Source organism: Typopeltis vanoorti, chromosome 20 (assembly GCF_054136105.1).
Source record: "Typopeltis vanoorti isolate ZY-2024b chromosome 20, IOZ_Tvanoo_1.0, whole genome shotgun sequence".
In the NCBI taxonomy this organism is placed as follows: domain Eukaryota; kingdom Metazoa; phylum Arthropoda; class Arachnida; order Uropygi; family Thelyphonidae; genus Typopeltis; species Typopeltis vanoorti.
Genome location: NC_143568.1, coordinates 31,529,203 through 31,553,557, shown reverse-complemented (window position 1 = coordinate 31,553,557; position 24,355 = coordinate 31,529,203). Strand labels below are relative to the sequence as shown.

The following is a 24,355-nucleotide window of genomic DNA, read 5'->3' as shown; positions in this document are numbered from 1 at the left end:
AGGGAATGCGGACTGCAGAGTTTGGTGGATAGAAGGAGAGGTGATATGATTGAGACTTTTAAACTGTTGAGAGGTAGTTATAGGGTTGACACTGGGGAGTTCTTTCGCTTGGTTGAACAGCGGGAAGGAGTGATGACAAAAGGCCATCCCTGGAAGTTACGAAAAGAAACTGTGAACAAGAGGGTGAGGAGTGGTTTCTTTGCATGGAGGGTAGTTGAACCATTGCCCGATAGAGTGGTGAGAGCGAGAACGGTCAATGAGTTTAAGGAGTGGTATGATAGACTGTGTTTCCTAAGAAGTACCTCCTGCGATGAGTCTTTTGACTCCTTGGAGGCCTAAATAATAATAATAATAACTTCACACTCACAACACCCTCTGGCAGTGCACTTCACTTCTCCACTATTCTTTGTTAAATACCAAACATGGAAGGAGCAAGCCTTTTGTTCACTCACTTTCATATGTCCATTCTTTCTCTCCATAGCAATCTGCTAACATCTCTTCACCACCTTGGAAGTCTCTATCATATTATTCCTTCTCCTCTTATCCAAATAATGCAAATTATATTTCCATTACATTTCAGAGGAAATTATATTCCCATAACATTTCAGAAGATTGATTTTGCCTTAATTACATGTCTGTGGATTTTCTTATCTCGGTGGAAGCAAGTGACTAAAGCCACCCTCCCCAAGGTTTAAATCTCATCCATCTCTTGAAGTGCAGGTCCACCAATACAGTTGTGAAATCTTCCCAAAGGAGCCTAAAATTGGCATAACTCTTTATAACTTTCCCTTTCATTAATTATTTTATCAATCAAGAGCTGAATACTTCTCTTCAAAATATGTGCAATACCATTAACAAATAGTTGAAAATCAGCAGTCCTCTAAACAAAAACATGTAGCTTTGTAAATTATATTTGATAAGAAATTACATCTTTTATAATAAGTGTAGACAAAATTTATGCACAAAAGTATCTTCATGACTAGGCCACTTATGTATAAAGGCTGGTGACTTTGCATCAATTACCTGAGTATTTCATAATGCAAAAAAGTGGCTATTCCCAAAAACATTATGGGAAGGGCTTCTAAACCAGTTTTGATCTTTATTAGGTCACATCAGTGGGAGCCAGATCTAAGAAGATACGAAGGTTGAATTAATACGGAAATCATATTTTCCATGTGCATATTGTAAAAATAGGGCATTTCTCATTATGATTAAAATACTCTGGTTTAGAGATAGTTGAATTTTTTTAAAATTTAGTTACAAAGTAAGGCCTACAGTAGGTGAGGTGGTTTGTCACCTAAAGCTTTTTGCAAACATCTGTGCCACTGTGTGATAAAAGGCATTCAGACATGTGCTTCCATATGACTCAGTTATGGAAAATCTGCAACAAAATTGGCAAGTCTCTTCAAGTTGCTTTATTTAATGGAAAAGGAAATTAGAATATGAGCTGATGCTAAGGAGCCTAGATGAAGTCTCATAATTTTTTCTGTTAACTGTGAAGTAGGTAAAGAAAGAAATGATTATGATTTTACCAAATGGAGTTAATAGTGAAGTAGCTCTCATAAGAGTATTTAATAAAGTAATTAGTGGAAGCATTTAGTGATCACTCTGTAGGTGTTTTACTCTAATGAAATAGTATTCCTAGAAGTGTGGGATGTGGTGGGACTAGAAGTGAGAGAACTTAAGGTGTTCTCTCACTTCTAGTCCCATTATTGAGTAATCTAGAAATCAATAGATTACTCAATATTCTGAACACTGCTCCCAGATTGAATATGATTTTACCACTTGTTTTAAAAAGTGAAATGTACTTACTTACTTATCCTCTTCACTCCCTGTGAAGTATAGGGCCTCAATCAATGCTTTCCATCAGACTCTGTTTGCTGCCTTCCTCTTGAGTTCACTCCAGGATCTCTCCCCATCTGCTTCATCTCCATCTCAGTCTGTTTCTTTCAGGTCATCTTGGGACGATCCTTTTTCCCTGTGGTTTCCATCCCATGGCTGTCTTAGCTATGTCTTTATCAGGATTTAGGGAGTTAATGCTGTCTTTGATTTGATTATTTAATGAGTCTCATCTTTGCAGAATATCAGATGAGTGGAAAGAGTGCCAAGTGAATAGTAAAAGATGGTACAAATGCAGATATATTGAATTAGACATCAGTTTACACATCTAATGTTGATTTTAAGATTTTGGAAAAGTTGATTAGGACTAGAATACAGGACTGGATGGATGGAAGCATATTTCTTTGTAATCTTGTGTGTTAAAAATCTGGTTACATTTTATAACAGAATAATGGCAAAAGTTGATAAGAGAAATGCATATACTACTACTTTTGGATTTTTCAAGAGTATTTGACAGACTGACACATGGCAAATTAATGTTTTAAATGGTGATTACAATTGTAGTTAGAAAGTGGACAAATAGATTGGATAGAGGACTGGACTGCTTGACAAAGAGATATCAAAGAGCAAAGAGTATATGGGGAATCATTGTCTAAAAGGAGAAAGTGTGATAGAGAGTATTGCTAGACTCTGTGATCCATGAATGGTCTGTTATAAATTTCATTTCTATGCTGATAGTACAAAGCTGGCAAGAGTTTTCCAGAATGTATTTAATGTGTGGTGGTTCTTCAAGATGTGAATCAATGATCAATGTAAGCTGATAAGTGAAGGTGTCAGTTGGATATAGTTAAACATAACATTCTACACTTAGGAAGATTGCATACTATATTGAGTGTAGTGAGATAGATTGAAGAAGAGGAGGTATGGAATATTGGAGTAACAGGGAACATGCCATTAATGTTCTGAGGACACATGGCAAAGGGGATAGACTAACAGATCATTGCTGCTATTGCAAAGGTGGATGTGACAAGTAGACAAATTGGAAATTGTTTTCTTGGATGAGTCTTTGATCATACTTCACCTGATCTATTGCGAACAGATCTGATTGACCTTTTTTTGTGGTGATATGGAAATTTAGAAAAAGTGCAGAGAGAGATAGAGATAACTCAAGTAATTTCAAGACTGGAATTTAATTATGAGGATAGATCGAAGGAATGTAAATTGCATAGTTTAGTAGTGGTGATATTGCGAACAGATCTGATTGACTTTTTTTGTGGTGATATGGAAATTTAGAAAAAGTGCAGAGAGAGAGAAAGAGAGAGATAACTCAAGTAATTTCAAGACTGTGGAATTTAATTATGAGGATAGATCGAAGGAATGTAAATTGCATAGCTTAGTAGTGGTGATATTATTGAGACATAAGTTATTCAGGAGTTTATCAGAAAGATATGGGAACAATTTCAGAGTTTGAATGAAGTACAATAAGCCATCTCAGGAAATTGCAACAAACAACAGCAATTGTTTGCTATAATAAATTTAGTTTAATCATTTATCCCAGTGAGAGCAAACAAAGTTTGTGCCTGAAAATATCTTCATCTTCAGGACTGAATATAGTGTTGTACTATCTTATCTTACCTGGGTAAGTAGTACAACACTGAGGCAACTCATAGCAAAGGTAGAGCAAGCTACCAACACTCCTGTCCCAGTATCTCCCATAATGCAAAACACATCTCCTTGTGGATACGTATACTGTTATGCATTAAGGGATTGGCCACTACGACTAGTTTCGACCTTTATTGAGGTCTCTTCAGTGGGAGCCAGGCCCAGAGTTGGAGATTTAGGGATTGGCCATTACGACTAGTTTCGACCTTTATTGAGGTCTCTTCAGTGGGAGCCAGGCCCAGAGTTGGAGATACCAGGCAGAAGCAGTAGTAAGGTCATCTTTACCAATAGGAGTTGCCAAAAGGTTTGCCACCTTTTTTTATTAAATTACTCTGGATTTAGAGAAAGATGTTGAAAGTTTATTTTTCGCTAGGTTAGACTATGATAAATTTAGTTTAATCCTTTATCCCAGTGAGAGCAAACAAAGTTTGCACCTAAAAATATCTTCAGGACTGAATATAGTGTTGTACTATCTTACCTGAGTAAGTAGTACAACACCAAGGCAACTCGTAGCAAAGGTGGTGCAAGCTACCAACACTGCTGTCCCACTATCTCCTATAATGCAAAACACATCTCCTTGTGGATATGTATACTGTTATGCATTAAGGGATTGGCCACATCTCCATAAGGAGATGTGTTTTGCATTATGGGAGATACTGGGACAGGAGTGTTGGTAGCTTGCTAGGAGTTGCTTGGTGTTGTACTACTTACCCAGGTAAGATAGTACAACACTATATTCAGTCCTGAAGATATTTTCAGGTGCAAACTTTGTTTGCTCTTACTGGGATAAAGGATTAAACTAAATTTATTATAGTCTAACCTAGTGAAAAATAAACTTTCAGCAATTGTTTGCTGTTGGATGTTGTCATCCAAATTGTTTGTGATGAGATTTGGTGAGGCAGGATTATGTAATATCTGAGTTATTGTTTAATATAGTCACTGATTGGATTATGAGAAAAATTAGAGGTGCAAGATGAGGAATTAAATGGAATCCTATCTTGCAGTTAGAAGATCTAGATTATGCTAATGGTATAGTTTTGATATCATCAAAATACACTGATATACAAAAAAATCAGAAGACTTATATAAAACAGCTGAAGTAGTTGATCTTAAAATAAATATGACTAAAACAAAAGTGCTTAAACCAAACAGCAAATGGTACAAAGAGATCAAAATCAATCAACATGCTATAGAAGAAGTTAAAAATTTTACATACTTGGGAGCAAATGTAGATACTGAAGGTGGAACTGACAAGGATGTAATACAGAGACTGATAAAAGCAAATACAGTCATACCCTGACTTATGCGAATCCGGAGTTATGCGGTTTCTTATATGTACATATTCCCATCCCGCTTCATGCCTCACCACTAGTCGTGTCTTTCAGGTGGCAGCTGCATTCGCCAGTGTCGCACATGCTGTGAACAAGCACTGATGTGTTTCGCGTGGTCTCCATTCATACATGATTTTTATAGTCTACAAATCTTGCGATTGTTTAATGTTATGTTCTTGATAAAAATTTTATCACATAAAAAATAATAATGTCATCCAAAAGAAGCAAGTCCAATTCTTCCACAGCTAGCAAGAAAAGAAAAACATTGACTTTGGAAACAAAACTCAGCATTATTAAGGATTTTGAAGGTGGAATGAAAATTTGTGAGCTAGCAAAGAAGGAATCCACAGTAAGAACAATCATAAAAGAAAGGTTTACAGATTTTGGAGGGCATAGATTCTAATGAGGAAAGAATTGTAGCCACAAGGCAAGGAATAAAAAAAAATCATTAGCTTGCTATGAAGAAATTTTGCGTCACAAGAAAAAGACATTATGCCGTCAGATGAATCTATTAGATTTTATGAAACCATCGACATCGAAATAACTTTCTTTTTTTTATGTACGAAAAACTACAATTATGATTATATTTCTTAAAAAATATAGGTGTTTTTGTAAACCTTTGTTCCTAATTGTATATTTATATATATAAATTACATGGAAAATTATACCCCGAGTTACGCGAATTCGACTTACGCCCTTTTTGTTGTTCCCACCTACCACGTAACTTTGGGGTTTTACTGTACTGCTTTCAGAAAATTAAATAATACATGTCAAAATACCATAATAAATCCAAAATAAAGGTCTTCAACAGCAATATTAAGGCTGTATTATTATTATTATTATATGAATCAGAGACATGGAAGCTAACCAAAAAACAGGAAGCTAAATTAAATAGTTTTCAAACAAAATGTCAGCATAAAATATTAAAAATACATTGTCCCCAATGTATAACAATGATGACTTATATAAGCTGACCGTGCAAAAAAACATCACCAATGAAATAAAAAAAAAATGGAAATGGATTGGACATATACTGATAATGGACAGCAGATCGATTCCTAGAGTGGCTTTGACATGGATCCCAGATGGAAACAGAAAAATGGAAGGCTTAAATAAAATTGGTAAAGAATGACAGAAAAGGAAAGAAGACATTGGAAATGACATGAAATGGCTGGCTGGAATAGCTGGAGAGAAGCCAAACTGGTGGTTCAGGACAGAGGTATCTGGAAGAAACAAATCTTGGCCTTATGTGCCATGAGGCATGAAGAGGATAAGTAAGTATAGTGGTTGATATTATGAAGATTGTAAATGAATTTAAAATGTGGTATGATAGTTAATTTATAGTATGTAGGGTGCACCTTCCATGATGAGTCTTTTGACTCCATGGAGGTGTATTGCAATAATTGCAAAAGTGGAAATGTGTTGAGACATATCAGTGATCACAGTGGGAAAATGTCTATGAGAATCTGTATTCCTTTTCTACTCTCTAAAGGGTGTATACCTCTCTGCTGAATGATTACTATACCAGAATGAACATCATGATTCAGCAATCATTTGGATAGATTTGTATTATATATATTTATTTATATTTATGTATATATTGATGTGATGTAAATAAATAGTTTCAACTTATATTGTAATGGTTCCTACATGTTTATATATTTTAGTAATGTTACAGTTCATGTTAGCCTTTTACTGTTTTTTGTTTATTCTAATCCAGAAGAAGCCCAAGTATTCATGGTTAAAGTAATTGGTTTCCATTATACGACCCATCTTTGTGATGCAACCACATAAGTTTAACATTACTCATTCAATGTTTTGGTGGGGGGGGAATGAAAAGCCAGGCCCGAGTTGTCTTCTTTGTTGTTGTGGGCTTCTCCAATATGCCCTTTCTGTCTTATTTCCAAACTTCTAGATCTGTCCTATGTAAGGAAAACCATAAGAACATGGAATATTATATACCCCAGGATGTTTGTAGAAAGAGTTGTGGTCTTTGTTTGAATGTAGTAAACCTCATATAATCAAAATGGGCTTGAAAGCCACTCATATGTCATGAGATCTAAGGAGACTAATAATCATGAATGAAAATCTAGCATTGTAAGGGATGGAAATTGAAGTCCTATATTGAATATCAGAAGTTTGTTGTGGAGCAGGAGTACAGAATTGCAATTTTTGTATGAGTTTCTTTGAATATCCATTGCAGACAACTAGTTAGAGTAGAGTGTGTGTAATTCTTCCTTCAGTTTTTCTTCGTGTCTTGTGCAGTGGTGTAGCTAGAGCTTTTGCCACCTGGGGTTTCCCGAGTTTGCTGTCCTTCTCAATACAACCAAAAATACTACAGAAAGTCAAAACACCATATAGGGAAATAAATTAAAACACTATGTTTATCTTAGTTGTAAGTATAGTTGTTAAAAACTAATTATTAAGTATCAATTAATAATTAGTTTTTATTACTATAAAATTACTAAGTTGACATGAATAAAAGAATTGTCGAAAAATAAAATTGTGTCTCACGTGAAAAGTGCTGCCCGGGGAAGACCCCCCCCCCCCCAGGCTATACCAATGGTCTTGTGATAGAGACTGCCCTTTTTATGAGAGTACATATGATACCCAGTTTTTGTGATATATGTTGCAATGAGGATAAGTGCAGGTAACAACTAGTATGAGTGGGCTTATTGCGTATAATATTCCATGTTCTTGTGGCATTTCTTACATAGGTCAGACATCTAGAACTTTGGTAATAAGACAACTAGTAAAGATTGGAGATGCCAACAACAACAGAAATGACAACTCAAGCCCGACTTTTCATTTTTCTCATACTCAGCAACATTGATTGGAATAAGAGCTCCATGCCTTACAGAGAGGACAACTTCACTGTTCATAACATCCATTGGAATCTACTATGATCATCCATCACAAGGCATACTCAGTAGGAATCAAGGATTGATCCTGTGTATTATTTAGAAATCATTCATCAGATCATCCCACATATTTCAGCTAGCTATCTGCACATGATTCTGAATAATAGTTAACTTGTGCCAGCTCTCACATTTCACATGGTTTTGTTTCAACTTATATTGTAAAGGTTCCTACATGTTTTCTATATTTTAGAAATATATAACATATTCTACTTAAATATAAAGAGCTAATAAGCTTCATTTCGGCAATGAAAACATTACTTAAATTAAGGGGATATTAAATCCCACATAGTTTTAAAACCAAATAAGAAACTCAAAGATTGGAATCAGAGAGTTTCTTGCCGAATATAGTAAACTATAAAGTATCGGCGACACTAGTGTTAGCAAATGCAAGTGATCCTAGTACGTAGTACAATACCGGACGACTCGTTGCAAAGGTTAATCTTTCCTCTCCCATTCTGTTTAAGTGACCATACTACCTGAGATTAGCTCTGCTAATGCATTACTGGATACTGACAATGACAAGTTCTTTCCTAATATCTTCGTTTTTAATATGATATTGCCATTGATGCCATCTGTTCATGCCCCTAATCTTTCTCAGGACTCTCATATCTGCAATATTTACTCTAGTCTTTGGTCAAGTGTTTTATTTCTGACCCAGCTCAGATCCATAAGTTACAACTGGTTTGAGAGCTGTCTTGTATAGGCTAATGTATGTTCGGACTAATTTATCTCTTATTCCATATGAATTTATTCAACTGACATCCTACCATACCAGTTTTGTTGATTCTGTTGTCTATTTTCATATTTAATTTACGATCTTCACTAAAAATCATGCCTACATAGCTGAAATGTTTTACTTGTGCCACAGGTTCTCCATTCACAATGCAGTTGACATTTTCAATGATTCTGCCTATTTTCATTGTCTGACTTGTTATTGCTGACCTTCATACCATATCTATTACAACAGTTATTCAATTTAGTCAGGGAGGCTTGCAGACTTGTAGCTGATTTATTTAGAAGTATAACATCATCCGCATAAAGCAAAGAGCTGAGATTAACATCTCCAATTTTGATATCCGGTTTAATACCACTTTCCTTCATAATGTGATCCATATAGATATAGATAATGAATAACAGGGGATAATGTACATCCTTGTCTGACACCAGATTTAAAATTAAACCATCTTCCTGTATTTCCTTTAATTCTAATTGCTGACTTACAATTCAAATAAAGACTAAGTATTGCTTGATATAATGCCCCATTCATACCATATAACTGTAATATATTGAATAGCTTTTCTCTTGGCACCTTGTCATATGCCTTTTCCAGATCTACAAAACTTAAATACAGATCTTTGTTATATTCCCATGCTTTCTCAACTATTTGTCGTAAAGTGAAAATCTGATCCTGACAGCCTCTATTTGTCCTGAATCCAGCTTGTTCTTCACCAAGCTTTTCTTCCACAATTCTTCTCAACTGTTTCTCAAGTATACTTGCATAAATCTTACCAGGAACACTCACTAGGGAAATACCTTTTGTAATTCTCACATTCAGTTTTATTTCTCTTTTTATATATGGGTACTGTGAGAGCTCTACTCCAATCATCGGGCATTCGTCCCTCTGTCCAGGCTTTCCGAACTATTCATTGCAGCTATTAGTCTGACAGTCTGTATTCTGTCAGACTTTTATGCAGCCATACTTGAGCATTACTGGTCGAATATCATCTACTCCTGCTGCCTTTCCACATTTCAAGCCTTTGATGGCTTTTTCTACTTCAAGTATGGATATGTATTCTTGACTGTTTGCCTGTTGGGTATTTTTTACCACTGTGCTATCACTGCTTGTTTCATTTAGCAATTTTTAGTAATTACTCCATACTTCAAGGATATCTTTTTCTCCAATTTTCATTTCACCTTTATCATCTCTAATTCCTTTTACAGGACTCTTTCCTCCATATCTGAACTTCTTCAACAACCTCCAGAATATCTTGCCACCTTCTTGCTATTTATTTTCTATGTTCTTACCAAACTCTTCCCATGAGTTTTGTTTAGCTAGTTTTACACAGTGTTTAGCTTTCTTACATTTGTCTCTGTATTCTCTTAGAGCACACATGCTGATTTATTTGCAAGGAACCTTTGATGTGCTTTCTTCTTTTTCTTCACTGCCTCTTTAACTTCCTGTGTTCTCCATGGCATTCTGATTTTTCTGTCTTTACAGACAACCTCACCACCTGCCTCTCTGGCTGAATCAATCAGTGTTTTCTTCAAGGCTTGCCAGTGAATCTCTAAAGTTTGGTTCCTGTTCTCAAACTCTTTCATTTTTTTATCAATAATCTTTGTGTATTTTAGTATTCTACAGCTCACATCTGAGAGCTGCTCAACTTTATTTCACTTTAAAACTTTCTTACATGTTTTTCTTTTCAAAATGAAATTCAATTTTATCTTGCTCAAGACTAAATAGTGATCACTTCCAATTTCAAATTCTCTGTATACTCTGGTGTCCTCCACCAGGGAGAAATCATTTTTGACAAAAATCAAAGTCTCATTGATGTGAAAACATCAATGAGATGTTTCTTATTCCTTACCTCTTCTCTCCATGTGAATTTGTGCATATTTTTATGTTGGAACATGGTGTTAGTAATAACCAGTCCATGTCCTGAGCAGAAATCCATCATGTATGTGCCATTATTATTAGCTTTGCTAGTTTCTCCAAATTTTCCCAAAATATTTTTGTATGTCTGACAATCATTTCCTACTCTGCTATTTAGATTCCCAACAAAGACCAACTTTTCCTTTTTGATTGTGTCAGTTGCTTTCTCTAAAGACTCAAAAAATTCCTCCACTTCTACCTTAGTAGAATCTTCTGTGGGACTATAGACACAAATAAGTCTCATTGTCCAGTTCCCCATTCTGATATTTGCCCACATTACTTGAGACTGCCTACCATTCAAGAAAATTAGCCTTGTATTTAGTGTTGAATACTATGGAGACTCCTTTTCCTTGATTGTTATTGCCTGAATATAACATTTTGTATTTCTTGCTCAGAAAGATCTCACCAGTTTTTGTTTTTTTTGTTTTGTCATCCCTATTATGTCGATCTGGTACTTATCTAATTCCTCAGTTAGCTCCATTTCTTTGCCATTTAGGCTTCTGATGTTGATTGTACCGATCTTTAACTCTGGTGATGTTGAGTTGGGTGTGTTTTCAGATTTGTTCCAGTAGCTGACTTTTCATTGTTTGCACTGGTTCCCTGGCGAAAACAACGGGGGACCTTGTTTAACTGGGTGATGCTCCAGCCAGCATGAAATTCTTTTATGTTGTACCATCATGTCTATCTTTTGGTTTAAGCCAATAAGAATACAATTTGGTCAGCAGAATCCCAAATTGCCAGCCCATCCTCATTCATTCAGTATCCAGGTAGATACCTAACAGGGTGCACCAGAAGAAGGTGAGGATTGGACATTAGGTCAGAAGCCCTGGTCAGTTCTCTGCATTCCTTTAAAGGTTATAAGGAGGTCTCCTCTGTTATACAGCTTTGTCCCTTAAGCACCCCTTGGACTAGAAGAGAGCATGCAAAACATGTTTGTCCTTTCTTATGAAGGTAATCGTGTCTGTGTGTGTGTGTGTGTGTGTGTGTGTGTGTGTGTGTGTGTGTGTGTGTTAGTGAAGAATACTGAAGCAATTTATAAACAGTAAAGATAACTTGTGTTTTTAAATCCTTTCTGGTACATTTAAACTATTTATGCACTTACTGTTCTAGCATTTGAGTTGGTAGGATTTTCATTTTATTCAGAAGAGAAATGAAAGCATGGGTGATTTTAGTGAATTATTTAGCCATACAGGTATCTTACTTCAAAAATCAAGTATAATTTAATGTTCATGATTTTTCTTAGTGATGACATTGTATGGTATTTTAATAAGTATGTGTGTCTATATACACACACACACATGTGTATATATATATATATATATATATATATATATATTCCTGCTTCAAAATTTAGAAAATTTGAATAACTTTTGTTTGTAGATAAGGAGCCCATCAGAAATAAGTTTGTCAACAGATACATACAAACAAAGAGAATTAATAGCCAAATTGGAAGCCAAAAATAGGTAAGGCTATATATATTCTTTTTTGAGAGCAGCCTTTTTTTTCCCTATTGCATTATTTGTAATATTGGGAAATATGTAAAAGCTATACAAGAAGTGTAAAATATCAGTAATTAATAAATAATTCAGTAACTTTTGTAATTAATCGGCATTTCAGTAATTTATCAATAATTAATCAGTAATTTAGCAATGCATCAGTAAATGAACAGATGATTTTACTTAGGATAAGAAAAATACTAATCAACAGGGAAAAAAAAAAAGTAAATGGGGAAAATGGAAAACATCAGCATTCTCAGTAGAGAACCTTTAGAGGTAAAATTTCCAGAAATTAAACATTCATCAAACCTTAAATAAATAAATTACCAGCATGATATTTTTATTTTCAGAATGCCTCCATAGCACAATTGGAGGAATGATGGGACGTACCTTTTGATTGGAAAAGACTTGAGTTTGATTAAATCTATTTCAATTAGAATTAATTTAGGAATAAAAAATTAATTACAAAGACTAGAAACCACAGATAAGAAAGTTCTGAAAAAAATTAGGAATATGAACAGATGGCATCACTAGCAGAATTATATTAAGAATGATATTAGAAAGGAACTTGACATGTTAACATTCAATAATATATTAGCAGAACAAATCTAAGGTAGTATGCTCACTTAAACAGAAGAGGAAGGGTTAGCAAAACAGCATTTGATTCCAGAATGGCAGTAGAAAGACCCAGAGGAAGACTGAAATGTAGGTGGATTGATGTAATTAAAAGTTCCTTAAAAAATCGATGTAAAGATCTGAAAGGTAAGATCCAGTAAAATTACTAGGAAAACAGTAATAATGAAACTTAATTGTATAGTGCTGTCATAATACTGAAACTTAATTGTATAGTGCTGTCATAATGTCCTGTATACCCTTCGGGTTACATATCTGGAATTTGATGATCATGATAAGATAAAAGAAAATTACTCTGTATGCAGAGACAGTTTCATCCACATTTATCCACAACATTATGACCATAATTTTTATCCTAGGTTTTGGGATGATGGGATGGTTGAAGAATATAAAATCAAATCATCTAAGTGATATGTAGACTCAAGAGTACCATTTCTGATCAGTATCTGTTTGGATGTGGATTGCAGATTTATGTTTGCTGGCATGAATGTCTACTTTAGACATTAAAAAAAAAAAAAAAAAAATAGTGCAGAATCTATGAATCTTCCTCCCAGCAAGGAATTCTTGCTAAGTTGTCCAGAGAGTTCTTTCACTATGTTGTGAGTAAAAGAATGATTATGCATGGATAACCTTAATAATGACAGAAGAAATAGTTCAATTGCTGGGTGTCACTTTGTGAGGATGTATCATTCGAGTAGAGATAATACAGTGATTGATGTAATAGGGACCAATCTAAAATAGATGAATTAGATGTGCTTAGAATATTATGTGTAGCTCATAATAGATGTGGCGTTTGCACACCACCGCGCTAGGCCGCACGAAGGAAGTCTTGGTTTCGAGTCTAGTCGGCGACTAGAGGAAATTTTTCTAAGCCTTTTTTCGACCGGTTCCCGAGTTAGTCGATCTCTGGCACGGGCAAGCAGGTTTTTCCTCCCGGAAACTCGGGTTTTTCGTCCTGTAAACTCAAGAAAATCGACCGTAGAACCCACATTATTTCAGACATTAAATATATTGTGTTAGGGACCACGAGATGGCGGCACATTTGAGCCGTCTCTCTTCACTGCGTACCGCTTAATTAGTGATAGCCTTGGGCCATCTGTCTCTGATTGGGTACCAGTGGAGATTGAACTGCCCACTCAGTCTCCAAAAGTTAGATAGGGCTAAATGGCCTCGCCTACTCCCGTATATACGGGAACAAAAAGGCGTTAGCTGATTTTTTTTTTTTTTTTTTAGAATATTATGGAATTCTGATGTGAATGCAGAAATCGGGTTGGATGAAAAATTAGCCCTTGTGCTATGAGAAGATGCAAGAGAATGGCATTATCCCAAAGTCTTAGCAATTACAGAGACTTAGGGATGCTGCCAGTTCTCTTGCACCTCCTTAAGTCTCAGAAATTGCTGAGTCCCAAGGGAATGGAAGAAATAATTCTTTCTCTCTCTCTCTCTCTACACACACACAAGACCTGGATACTCATTGCATCAAAGACTTTTATTAACATACCACTCTCCAACCAACAAGGTGTTTTCAAATCTCACTGTGGGCATGGATGTTTATTAAATGTCTTTAGATAGTAAGATGAATCTCAGTGTTAGACCACCACCTCACTTATTCAAGGAGACCTGAAGTGACCTGAAAAAGTCCCATGTTTAGTTTCTAGAGCTGGATTTCTGAATTATACAGCAAAGAGCTGGATAATACAGAAATTATTTGCCCCATATAGTTGTAGCATTTTGAACAGCTTTTCTATTGGCACCTTTTCATATGCTTTATCCCAATCTACAAAGTGACACAGAAGAATCGATATTCAAATTAGCACATGCAATAGATATAAAAGTAAATTTGTGAAGTCGCAGTGCAGTGAGGGTTCTTGAAGTGAGGAGCTGAAAGTATTTTACATTGTCTAATAGTAAATGTGAGCTGCATTTAACTAGGACTAGATTATTATTATTTTGATCCATTAGGATAAAAGACTAAAGAGAAATTCTGCCTATCTTTAAGGAGCATGTTGCTTGACTTCATTAAGATCAAGATCATGTTATCAAGAGCAAGAAATCTTGCATCTACAAATCACCATCAATGGACTAAAATTTTGGACAGCTATTTATGAGTTTTCTGTCATATTCAAATGATAACAGGAAGACTTTATTCTGAAGCATGCATTAAAAAATTAATAAAAAAGTTCTTCATTTAAGAAGTTTATCAGCCAAAGATGTTTACTCATTGTATTTCTCATTGCTGTCAATATGAGGTCAATACTCCTTTCACTGCTATTCCAGCCATCACAGTAGGCGCTCCACTAAGTTCTGGTAAACTGCTGCTGGAATTTGTTTCCATTTCCTCTTGTAATATGGCGAACAGCTGACGAGTGTTGCTTGGGTGAGTAGATCTCGCATGCAATCTTTGCTTCAGCTCATCCTAAAGATGTTCGATAGGATTGACGTCGAGGCTTTGGACTAGCCAGTTTAGCTCTTCTACCTCCACATCTTTAAATCATGGAGTTAGGGTCCTTACTTTGTGAACAGGTGCATTATCTAGCTGATACAGGAAAGGGCTTATTCCAACCTGTTGTCACAATGCAGGAAGAACAGAATTGTCCAAATTGTCATGGTAGGCATCAGTATTTAAATATCCAGACACAGAAACCAATGTGCTCAGTCCAAACCAGGAAAAAAGCCTCAGAACATTATGCTACTGCATCCAAATTTCACAGTAATTACAAGACATTTCTGTATCAATTCAACAGGCATCTGCCAGGTCCAGACATGTCCATCAGATTGTCAGATCGTGTACCATAATTCATCGCTCCACAGGACCCTCTTCCATTGATCCACAGTACAATGAAGGTGTTGTTTGCACCATTCCAGATGATGTTAGACATTGGCAGGCATAATCAAGGGCTTGTGAGCCATAGCACAACCATGAAACCCAAGGGCAAACACCTCCCAGTGAATAGTTCTGTCACTGGCATCTATTACAGAGCTCATGTAGAAGTTGTTTGCGATGGTTGCTAAGGCTTACTGACGATTTACTGTGACAACATGCTTGAGAGCCCACTTGTTCCAATTTGTCAGTTTCTTGGATCTACCAGTTTGATGTGAGGGGTTTGGTGGTTCCACGATAACCTTGCTTACAGATTGGGACATCTGCAACGTGGCAGATATTTCTCTGACTGAATGACTGAACTTGTTGGCTCCGACTATCATACCACATTCGAATACACTCAAATCTTTTCATCCACTCATCCTGACAGCAAAGAAAGTCTACACTGCTAATGCCTACATGCCTATGCTTATATAGTGTTGTGGATGGGATGTGTATCTTCATACAGGCAAGACAATTTAGAGTGTCCAGACAACATGTCAGGAGACAGCTTGCAGCTGAACTATAAAATAAGGAGTTTGGTGGAAAGGAGATACTGTTTGGGTGATGGGAAAGTTATTGAGAAGAAAGTCATTCAAGAACTATAGAGTAGAAGCAATGTCTAAATGCATTTTAAAGGTCAGAAGGTTAAATAACGTAGGTGTGAAATGGATGAATGAAGCAATTAAGCAAGAAATATAGTGGACATAAGAGGAGTGGTAATAATCAATTTCATGACTAATCTTTAAAGATACCTGTGGTATGATTATAAACAATAAATTACATGATAACCACAGTAATTAACTTTAATGAAATGAAAGTACAGATATTTCACAATAACGATATTATTGTAATTGTAATCAATTCCAGGAGGAATACAAAGATCAGGCAAGGAGGGTGGCTCGGTTGGCAAGGGTAGCAAATGTTCAGTATGAGCAGCAGTTAGCTAATGAAGCAAAAAATAATACTAGGGAGTTCTTTCGATATGTAGCCAGCAAAAAAAAAAAAAAAGATTGGAGAAAATGATATAAGGACAACTGCTGCAGAGGATATAGTTGAGATATTTAATGAGCGGTTCATATAAGTCTTTCATCTTTATGAATGTGATATGGAGAGTTTGAGAGCAGTGGATGATGAGGAGAAGAGACTAACTGTGAATGAGGAAGAGGTATATGGGGAATTAAGTTCCAAGATCATACCACTTCATAAAGGAGGTGACAGAATTCAAGCATCGGAATAAAGGCCAATCTGTGTGTCAGGTATTGTGGTAAATTGAAAGACGGGTGAGAATCGGTATCCAGAATTAGATTGATAACAATGATATTATCTTTGATGGACAGCACAGATTTGCTAAAGAGAGGTCATGTTTTAGTAATCTACTTTATTAGTGGAAAGGGAATCTGTGACCCTACCGCTTATTCTAGCAGAAGACATCATTGCCAAAATCATGTGAGGTACGGCAGTAACTATACGTCATCTACGGTCTATGGACTTCAGGTGACAGCAGCATTAAACATGGGAGATGGATACACAGTAGTATACTTAGACTTTACAAAGGCTTTTGATAGATTTCCATATGATAAATTGATGGTTGGTCAAACTAGAGCAGATGGGGTTGGATATTAGGCTAGTGCATTGGAATTTGACTCTAATAGGTATAAATAAGTTGTGTATGGGGGAGCAATATCCCAGAAGAGGAAAGTCACTAATCAGTGTGCCTCAGGAGTATATTTTAGAGCCATTGCTGTTTAACCTATTTGTTAATGATATTGGGGATATACAATGCTAGTGCATTGGAATTTGGCTGTCTGATAGGTATCAATAAGTTGTGTATAGGGGAGCAATATCCCAGAAGAGGAAAGTCACTAAGTGGTGTGCCTCAGGAGTCTATTTTAGAGCCATTGCTGTTTAACTGTTTGTTAGTGATATTGGGGATATACTGTTATTTGCAGATGACGCTAAGTTGGGGCAAACTATGAGGAGTATAGCAGATGTTGTGGCCTGACAAGAAGACTTGAATAGACTGAGTGAATGGTTACGGGAGTGGGGATGTAGAATTTACGCTTGGTGGGGAATTATTGGAGGTGGAGGAAATAAGAGATCTTGGAGTGATGGTGGATAATGATCTGAAATTTAGAGGACACACGGCCAAAATTGTGAGGACAACACAACGAATTCTGAGAATGATGCAGAGGACACTGGCTTGTAGAAGTAAGGAGATTCTTGTTACATTGTATAAGGTCTTGATTAGGACACACATATGGACTACTGTTCACAGATTTGGTCATCTGGTTTTTAAAAGGATGCAGAGATCTTGAAAAGAGTCCAGAGGTGATTGACTAAGGTAGTTTCTGATTTCTGGAATGTTGAATATGAAGAAAGGTTTAGAAAATGCAATTTACAGTCTAGTGGATAGGAGGAAGAGGGGTGATATTGATAAAGATGTACAAGTTGGTAAGGAGTTGTTATAGGATCACTGTTGAAGAAGCTTTTTATAAAATGGTGGGAGATCAGGATTGAGCCTCCCTAGCTCAATCAGTATAGATGAAGTCCTTTGGTCGGAAAAAACTGGGTTCGATTCCCATCTATGACATGAAGAACCTTTATCTGGGCTCTTTCGACTAAAGGTGAGTTAGCAGGTCTCTTACAGAGGTAGAGGGTTTTTTCACCTAGAAACTCGGGTTTTTCGTCCCTCAGAACAGTCAAACCGGTCCCGTGAACACACACAGATTAGTCATGAATACTTACAACAATATGTGGAAGAGATACGGTCCTCACAACATATCGTTACGCCCGTAGTTAACCATGAGTCACATCATGGTAGTCAACCTCCTACATAGAAGACTGCACATGAATCGGGTGGGGGGGGGATCAGGGGAGGACAAGAGAGTGAACAAGTGTGATACTGCCTTGTTTGAGAATTAGTTTGGCCATTGTTTTATATAGTTTTATTTGGGTTGTTCTAGACATCTGTTTACTGAAGTGTGTTCATATTTCTAATGAATGCTAGGAATTTTTTCTTTTTTATATGCAATGTCAATTTCTCCATTGGAACTTATGTAATTTCCTAGATATATGAATTTATTCACTTGTCTGTTACTTTGTTGTGGATGACTAGTTTGCATCTTTTAATTTCTTTATACCTTGAAATGCTATTGATTTAGTTTTATTTATTGAGATTTTCATGTGATACTGTTCTATTGTTTTGTTCACTATGTGTACATTTTTCTGTAATTGGTCTTCATTTTCAGCAAAAATAACTTGATCATCAGCATAAAAAAGGTTGGTTAATTCTTTATTTCCTATTTTAATTTCTATGATTTTGTTTTTCCTCCACTCTCTTGAAATGTTTTCTGTGTGTGTGTGTGTGTGTGTGTGTGTGTGTGTATATTTTTTTTTTTGAAGAGTCGTCATCAAATTCCTGCCATTGTACCCTCAAAGGGGTATATAGGATATGATAATACTACATGAAAAACTTACATCATTACTAACTTCCTACCTTCAATTTTCCTCCAAATCAATCTGTTATCTGTCAAGACTCCAACATTATCAGATCTCATATTTCTGTTTTCTAAGGCACTTTTTACTGTATCAATCCACCTGGGTCTTTTTCTTGCCAGCCTGGTAGAGAACACTTGTTTTGCTAATCATTCCTCTCCCATTCTGTTTAGGTGACCATATCACCTGAGATTAGCTCTGCTAACAATGTCAAATTCTTTCCTAATACTCTCCTTTTTAATATGACATTGCCATTGATGCCAATTGTTCATGCCCCTAATCTTTCTCAGGACTCTCATATCTGCAGTCTCTAGTCTTTAGTCAAATGTTTTTTTTCTAACCCGGCTCTCAGATCCATAAGTTAAAATTGGTTTGAACACTGTCTTGTATACAGCTAATTTAGTGTTTGACTAATTTCTCTCTTATTCCATATGAATTTATTCAGTTGACTACCGACCATACCAGCTTTATTGATTCTGTTGTCTATTTCCATATTTAATTTACCATCTTCAATAAAAATCATGCCTAAGTAGCTGAAATGTTTTACTTGTTCTATAGATTCTCCATTCATCCAGTGCAGTTGATATTTTCAATGCTTCTGCCTATTTTCATTGTCTTTGACTTTTTATTGCTGAACTTCCTACCATATCTATTACAACAGTTATTCAATTTACAAAATAGCCATCATAGGGTTAATTTTTGTTTATTCATATACAAAAGGAAACATAAAGCATCTATTTATTTTGTCTTCATTGGAAACAACACAAAAATCAGGAGATAAATTATACAGATCATAAAATAAAAAGTGTGCAATACATAATAAAAAGAAAACAATAAAACAAGACAGGAAAGAACATGGATGTTCAAATTTAGATGTTGGTCCAGAACTTTGCCCACTGGTTATCAGTATCTTTGTGCTTAGCCAAATCTTTGGTTGTGCATGGTTGATTCAGTGTAGAGATATTGGAAGATTTCTGTAGTTTCTGTTTCACTATACAACTTGCAGAGATTTGAATCTTTTATATTCCATTTTTTGAAGATGTGTTTAGATTTTCTTCTCATCTTGGCGTGTAGCATATTCATGCTCTTCTAAGTATTTCAGTGTAGACACTCGCCAGGTAGTAACTCTTCTTAAATCTGCAGTTTTTACTCGTTATGGGTGCTAATGTCTTTAAGTGATTTTTTCCAGAGTTCTGGTGTCGATTGCTATTGCTTTACTAAGTGGTTATGTAGAAGACAGAAAGCAGAGGCATGAAGTAAGATGCTGTCTGGCTGGAATTTACCCACAATAGATGTCTGTAGTTATTCAGTGAATGATCTTTCATTGTAAGAACAGTTCTAATAGCTGATGGGTACAAGAGAGAGCTGGTCACTCCATCAGTCACCTTTGTTGGTTTTAAGCAGCTTGTGGCTGGTCTATAACTCTGTTTTAATATTGCATCACGTGTGGAGTTGTAACATAAGGGCATTCATACTTTGCAGGTGCTATATATAAAGAAAGAGCTGCTCTCAGATTTTCCCCATTTTGATGAGTAAGTTCTCATAGGCACCCTAACTTTAGCCCTTGTTTTTTCTATGTTTTTTAAATATCTGAATTTGGTCATGAATGACACCTATATATGTTGTTTAAGAGATACTTGTGCCATGAGAGGTTTCTTTAAATTCACATGAAAAAATGCAAGGAATAAGTAATACTATTTATTTAATGCCATATATTTCAGTCTGAATGTTACAGGCCATCATCAGTGGCGACAATAGTTAATTACAAAGTAGAACATGAACAGTGGATTGATTTGAAAAAGTAAAAGCTGTGTGATATAAAAACAATGCAATGGTATAACTGAGGAAATATTGCATCATTAATTATTCATTCGTTATAAAAAAAATATTGATGTGGGAAAGTATTTTAATATACTTTCCCGTATCTTAGAGAGAGAGAGAGAGAGACAGTCATTCAAATTTAAGCATCTTAGAACCCCCTTTCCAGAATTCTTAAGAAATAGAATTTAGTGGTTACTTTTCTTCCTATCAACAAATTATCAGCATGGTTTCCATCTTCAAAAGAAACAATCTCCTCTAGCTCTCCGTGGTGTCTACCAAGTTCCTTGTGACTGTCATCATTCTTACTTTAGACAAACTGGATCTTCTGTGAAAAAGAGAATAAAAAAAACACCAGTCTTATATTAACAACAGTAAATCTGAAAAATCCAGCTTGGCCTGTGCCAAGCCGGATTTTTCAGATTTACTGTGGTCTGAAACATGATTACTTCATCAATGTCGGCATAGATTTGAATGCTTATTTAAAGAAAGCACTGAACTTTATTTCACCATCTGAACTTAAATTGGAATGACTGCCTCTCTCTATCTAAGTATGGTAAAGTATTTTAATCACACATCGTTAATTTTTTTTTAATAGCTAATGAATAATAAATATTGTAGTATTTCCTCAGTTATACCATTGTGTTGTTTTATGTATACCATCATGCAGCTCTTACATTTTCAAATCAATCCATTGTTTGTTGCTACTTTCTAATTAACTGTTGTCACCACTGATGATAGCCATTTAGGCTGAAATATATGGCCTTAAATAAATAGTATTATTATTTATTCCTTGTGTTTTTTTCATATTACTTTAAAGAAACACTCGTATATACTGGATGCTTCTGGTGTTTATTAGGACTCTGTTGTTCCATGTAATGTTTCATTCTCTGTCAGCCTCATAATTGTTGATATGAAATAGGCTTGTCTCTGTTTTGGCATGCAAGAAATTTTCTTTGTAGATCATTTGCACATGCAAAACTTCTGTTAAATTGATTGGCAATTGAAATAAATGTGAAAAACATGAGGGGCAAGCATGCTCCTCTCTGGTACTTAATTTTTTTTGCATGTGTCACCAACTCCTTTTTGCCAAAAAAAAGCCACCAAGACTATTTTGCATCTGTTTTTCCAATAGCGATAGCAAAAGGCATGTGAATTTGTAGTTCTTGGTAATGCTATACATCTTGCTAAGGAAGTCTGGTTCAAATCTGAGCTAAAACTGTCTATATCGGTCTTCTGTTTATTTTCTGTTTTTGTTTCATGATGGAGTCCATCCATAGTGTTATACTTATTTTATTATTTTCAAAAGATGAGCCATCTGATTAGGGAAGATTTGGTTTGGGAAATTCAGTTGTTTGCAGATGATGCAAAGTTGGGATGAACTATGAGGAGTAGAGCATAGGTTGTGGCCTTACAAGAAGACTTGAATAGCTAGAGTGAATGGGCCTGGAAGTGGGGATACCAGTTTAATGTTGCAAAATGTAAGGTTTTAAAATTTGGGAAACAAAGATGGGATGTAGAATTTAAGCTTAGTGGGATATATTGTTGAAGCTGGAGGAAATAAGAAATCTTGGGGTGATGGTGGATAAGGATATAATATTTAGAGGACACATTGCCAAAATTGTGAGTACAATACAATGAATTCTGAGAATTCATTAATAATATCAGAAGCTACCAAAGTGATCATATCTCCCTAAAAACTTATGAACATTGGAATCAGAAATGCAGACTTCACAGATCATCAACTTTACAATATGATGACACTATCAGGAAGGAAAGAGGTCCTGATCAGCTAAATGCTCACATAAACAAAGAACCTCTATTCCAGACCTTTACCTCCAAATATCTCCATAAATCTAAACCTTATCAAATTCTGTACAAAAAAAAGAATCAAAAGAGATGCTCAAAGAAAAAGGCCTAAGTACTATCAACCTTCTTTCATCCTCCAAACGTGTTATTTGTTATACCAATGGATCGTCAGACACCAATATGATTAATGGAGACGCTGGTGTTCTCCTTCTACTCCCTGAAAGGTGAAAAACTTTCAATAAAAGTTGGATCTGGGAGAATTGCTTCCAATTTTACCAGTGAACTATATGCAATAAATAAAGAACTCAAAGCCTACTTAAAATTATCATCATCTCAACAATCAGAGGGAATTATAATTTACAGTAACTCAAGATTAGCTATGGAGGCAATCAAAAATAAAAAGGCAATGAAAAAGTTCTATACTAATAATTGTGCAGAGATAGAGTTAGATGAGGAGGCACAGTTATAAAAGGATGTTTAATTTAGTTTGTGATCTAAAGCACAAGTTTAGGCCCAAATTGAATGTCTTCAAAGACAGGAATGGAGCATTATTAACAGAATTGGAAATCAAAAACACATTGAAAGAATACTGAGGAACTGTACAATAGAGTGGATAAAGAAAATTTGGAGGAGTCCTCTCACCAGGAAAATTCTAATTTGGAACCTCTTCCACTTACAAGGTTGAAGAGCAATTAAACAGCCTAACAGCAATAAGTTCCTGGGTGCAGATGGAATACCAGCAAAGTTGATTACGGCCACAGGGGATGGGGGGGGATAAGAGTGTTTCATAGATTGATTACAAGGATATGGGAGACAGGATCATGGCCTAGAGACTGGAAGAAGTCAGTTTTCATACCACTACATAAGAAGGAAGATATGAAGGCCTGCAAGAACTATAGTACTATTATGTTGAAAGTTTATTTTTCACTAGGTTGGACTATGATAAATTTAGTTTAATCCTTTATCCCAGTGAGAGCAAACAAAGTTTGCACTTGAAAATATCTTCAGGACTGAATATAGTGTTGTACTATCTTACCTGGGTAAGTAGGACAACACCATGACAACTCGTAGCAAAGGTGGAGCAAGCTACCCACACTCCTGTCCCAGTATCTCCAATAATGCAAAACACATCTCCTTGTGGATATGTATATGTATATTATGCATTAAGGGATTGGCCATTACCCAGACTAGTTTCGACCTTTATTGAGGTCTCTTCAGTGGGAGCCAGGCCCAGAGTTGGAGATACCAGGCAGAAGCAGTAGCAAGATCGTCTTTACCTATAGGAGTTGCCTAAAGATTTGCCACCTTTTTTTATTAAATTACTCTGGATTTAGAGAAAGATGTTGAAAGTTTATTTTTCACTAGGTTATATGATAAATTTAGTTTAATCCTTTATCCCAGTGAGAGCAAACAAAGTTTGCACCTGAAAATATCTTCAGGACTAAATATAGTGTTGTACTATCTTACCTGGGTAAGTAGTACAACACCAGGCAACTCGTAGCAAAGGTGGAGCAAACACTTTCAAACTAATCAGTCAATCCAACATCTGTTCTCATTTATGAGAACAGATGTTGGATTGACTGATTGGCTTCAGGTTGGAAAAGGAGTTTGGCAAGGATGTTTACTTTCTTCTCACTTGTTTAGTATATATGCAGAGGACATCATGCGTGAAGCATTGGATAAGCTAAAGACTGGAATTAGGATAGGTGGTAGATTGACCAGTAATCTGAGGTACACTGATGATACAAGTACTCATTTGCAATGACAAGGAAGAACTAGGACGAATCCTTGATGAAGTTAATGAGATCAGAAAGAACAGAGGACTTCATCTGAATTCC

At 35.8% G+C, this 24,355-nt stretch overlaps 1 protein-coding gene across 1 annotated transcript in view; it reads left to right on the top strand.

Moving 5' to 3' along the window:
• The window catches only part of LOC150095344 (dystrobrevin beta-like), a 243,568-nt gene that overhangs the window by 163,307 nt on the left and 55,906 nt on the right, over positions 1–24,355 (top strand). The window contains 1 exon segment of the mRNA XM_090410663.1: positions 11,784–11,866. Within this exon segment, the coding sequence (XP_090266789.1) occupies positions 11,784–11,866 (83 nt within the window).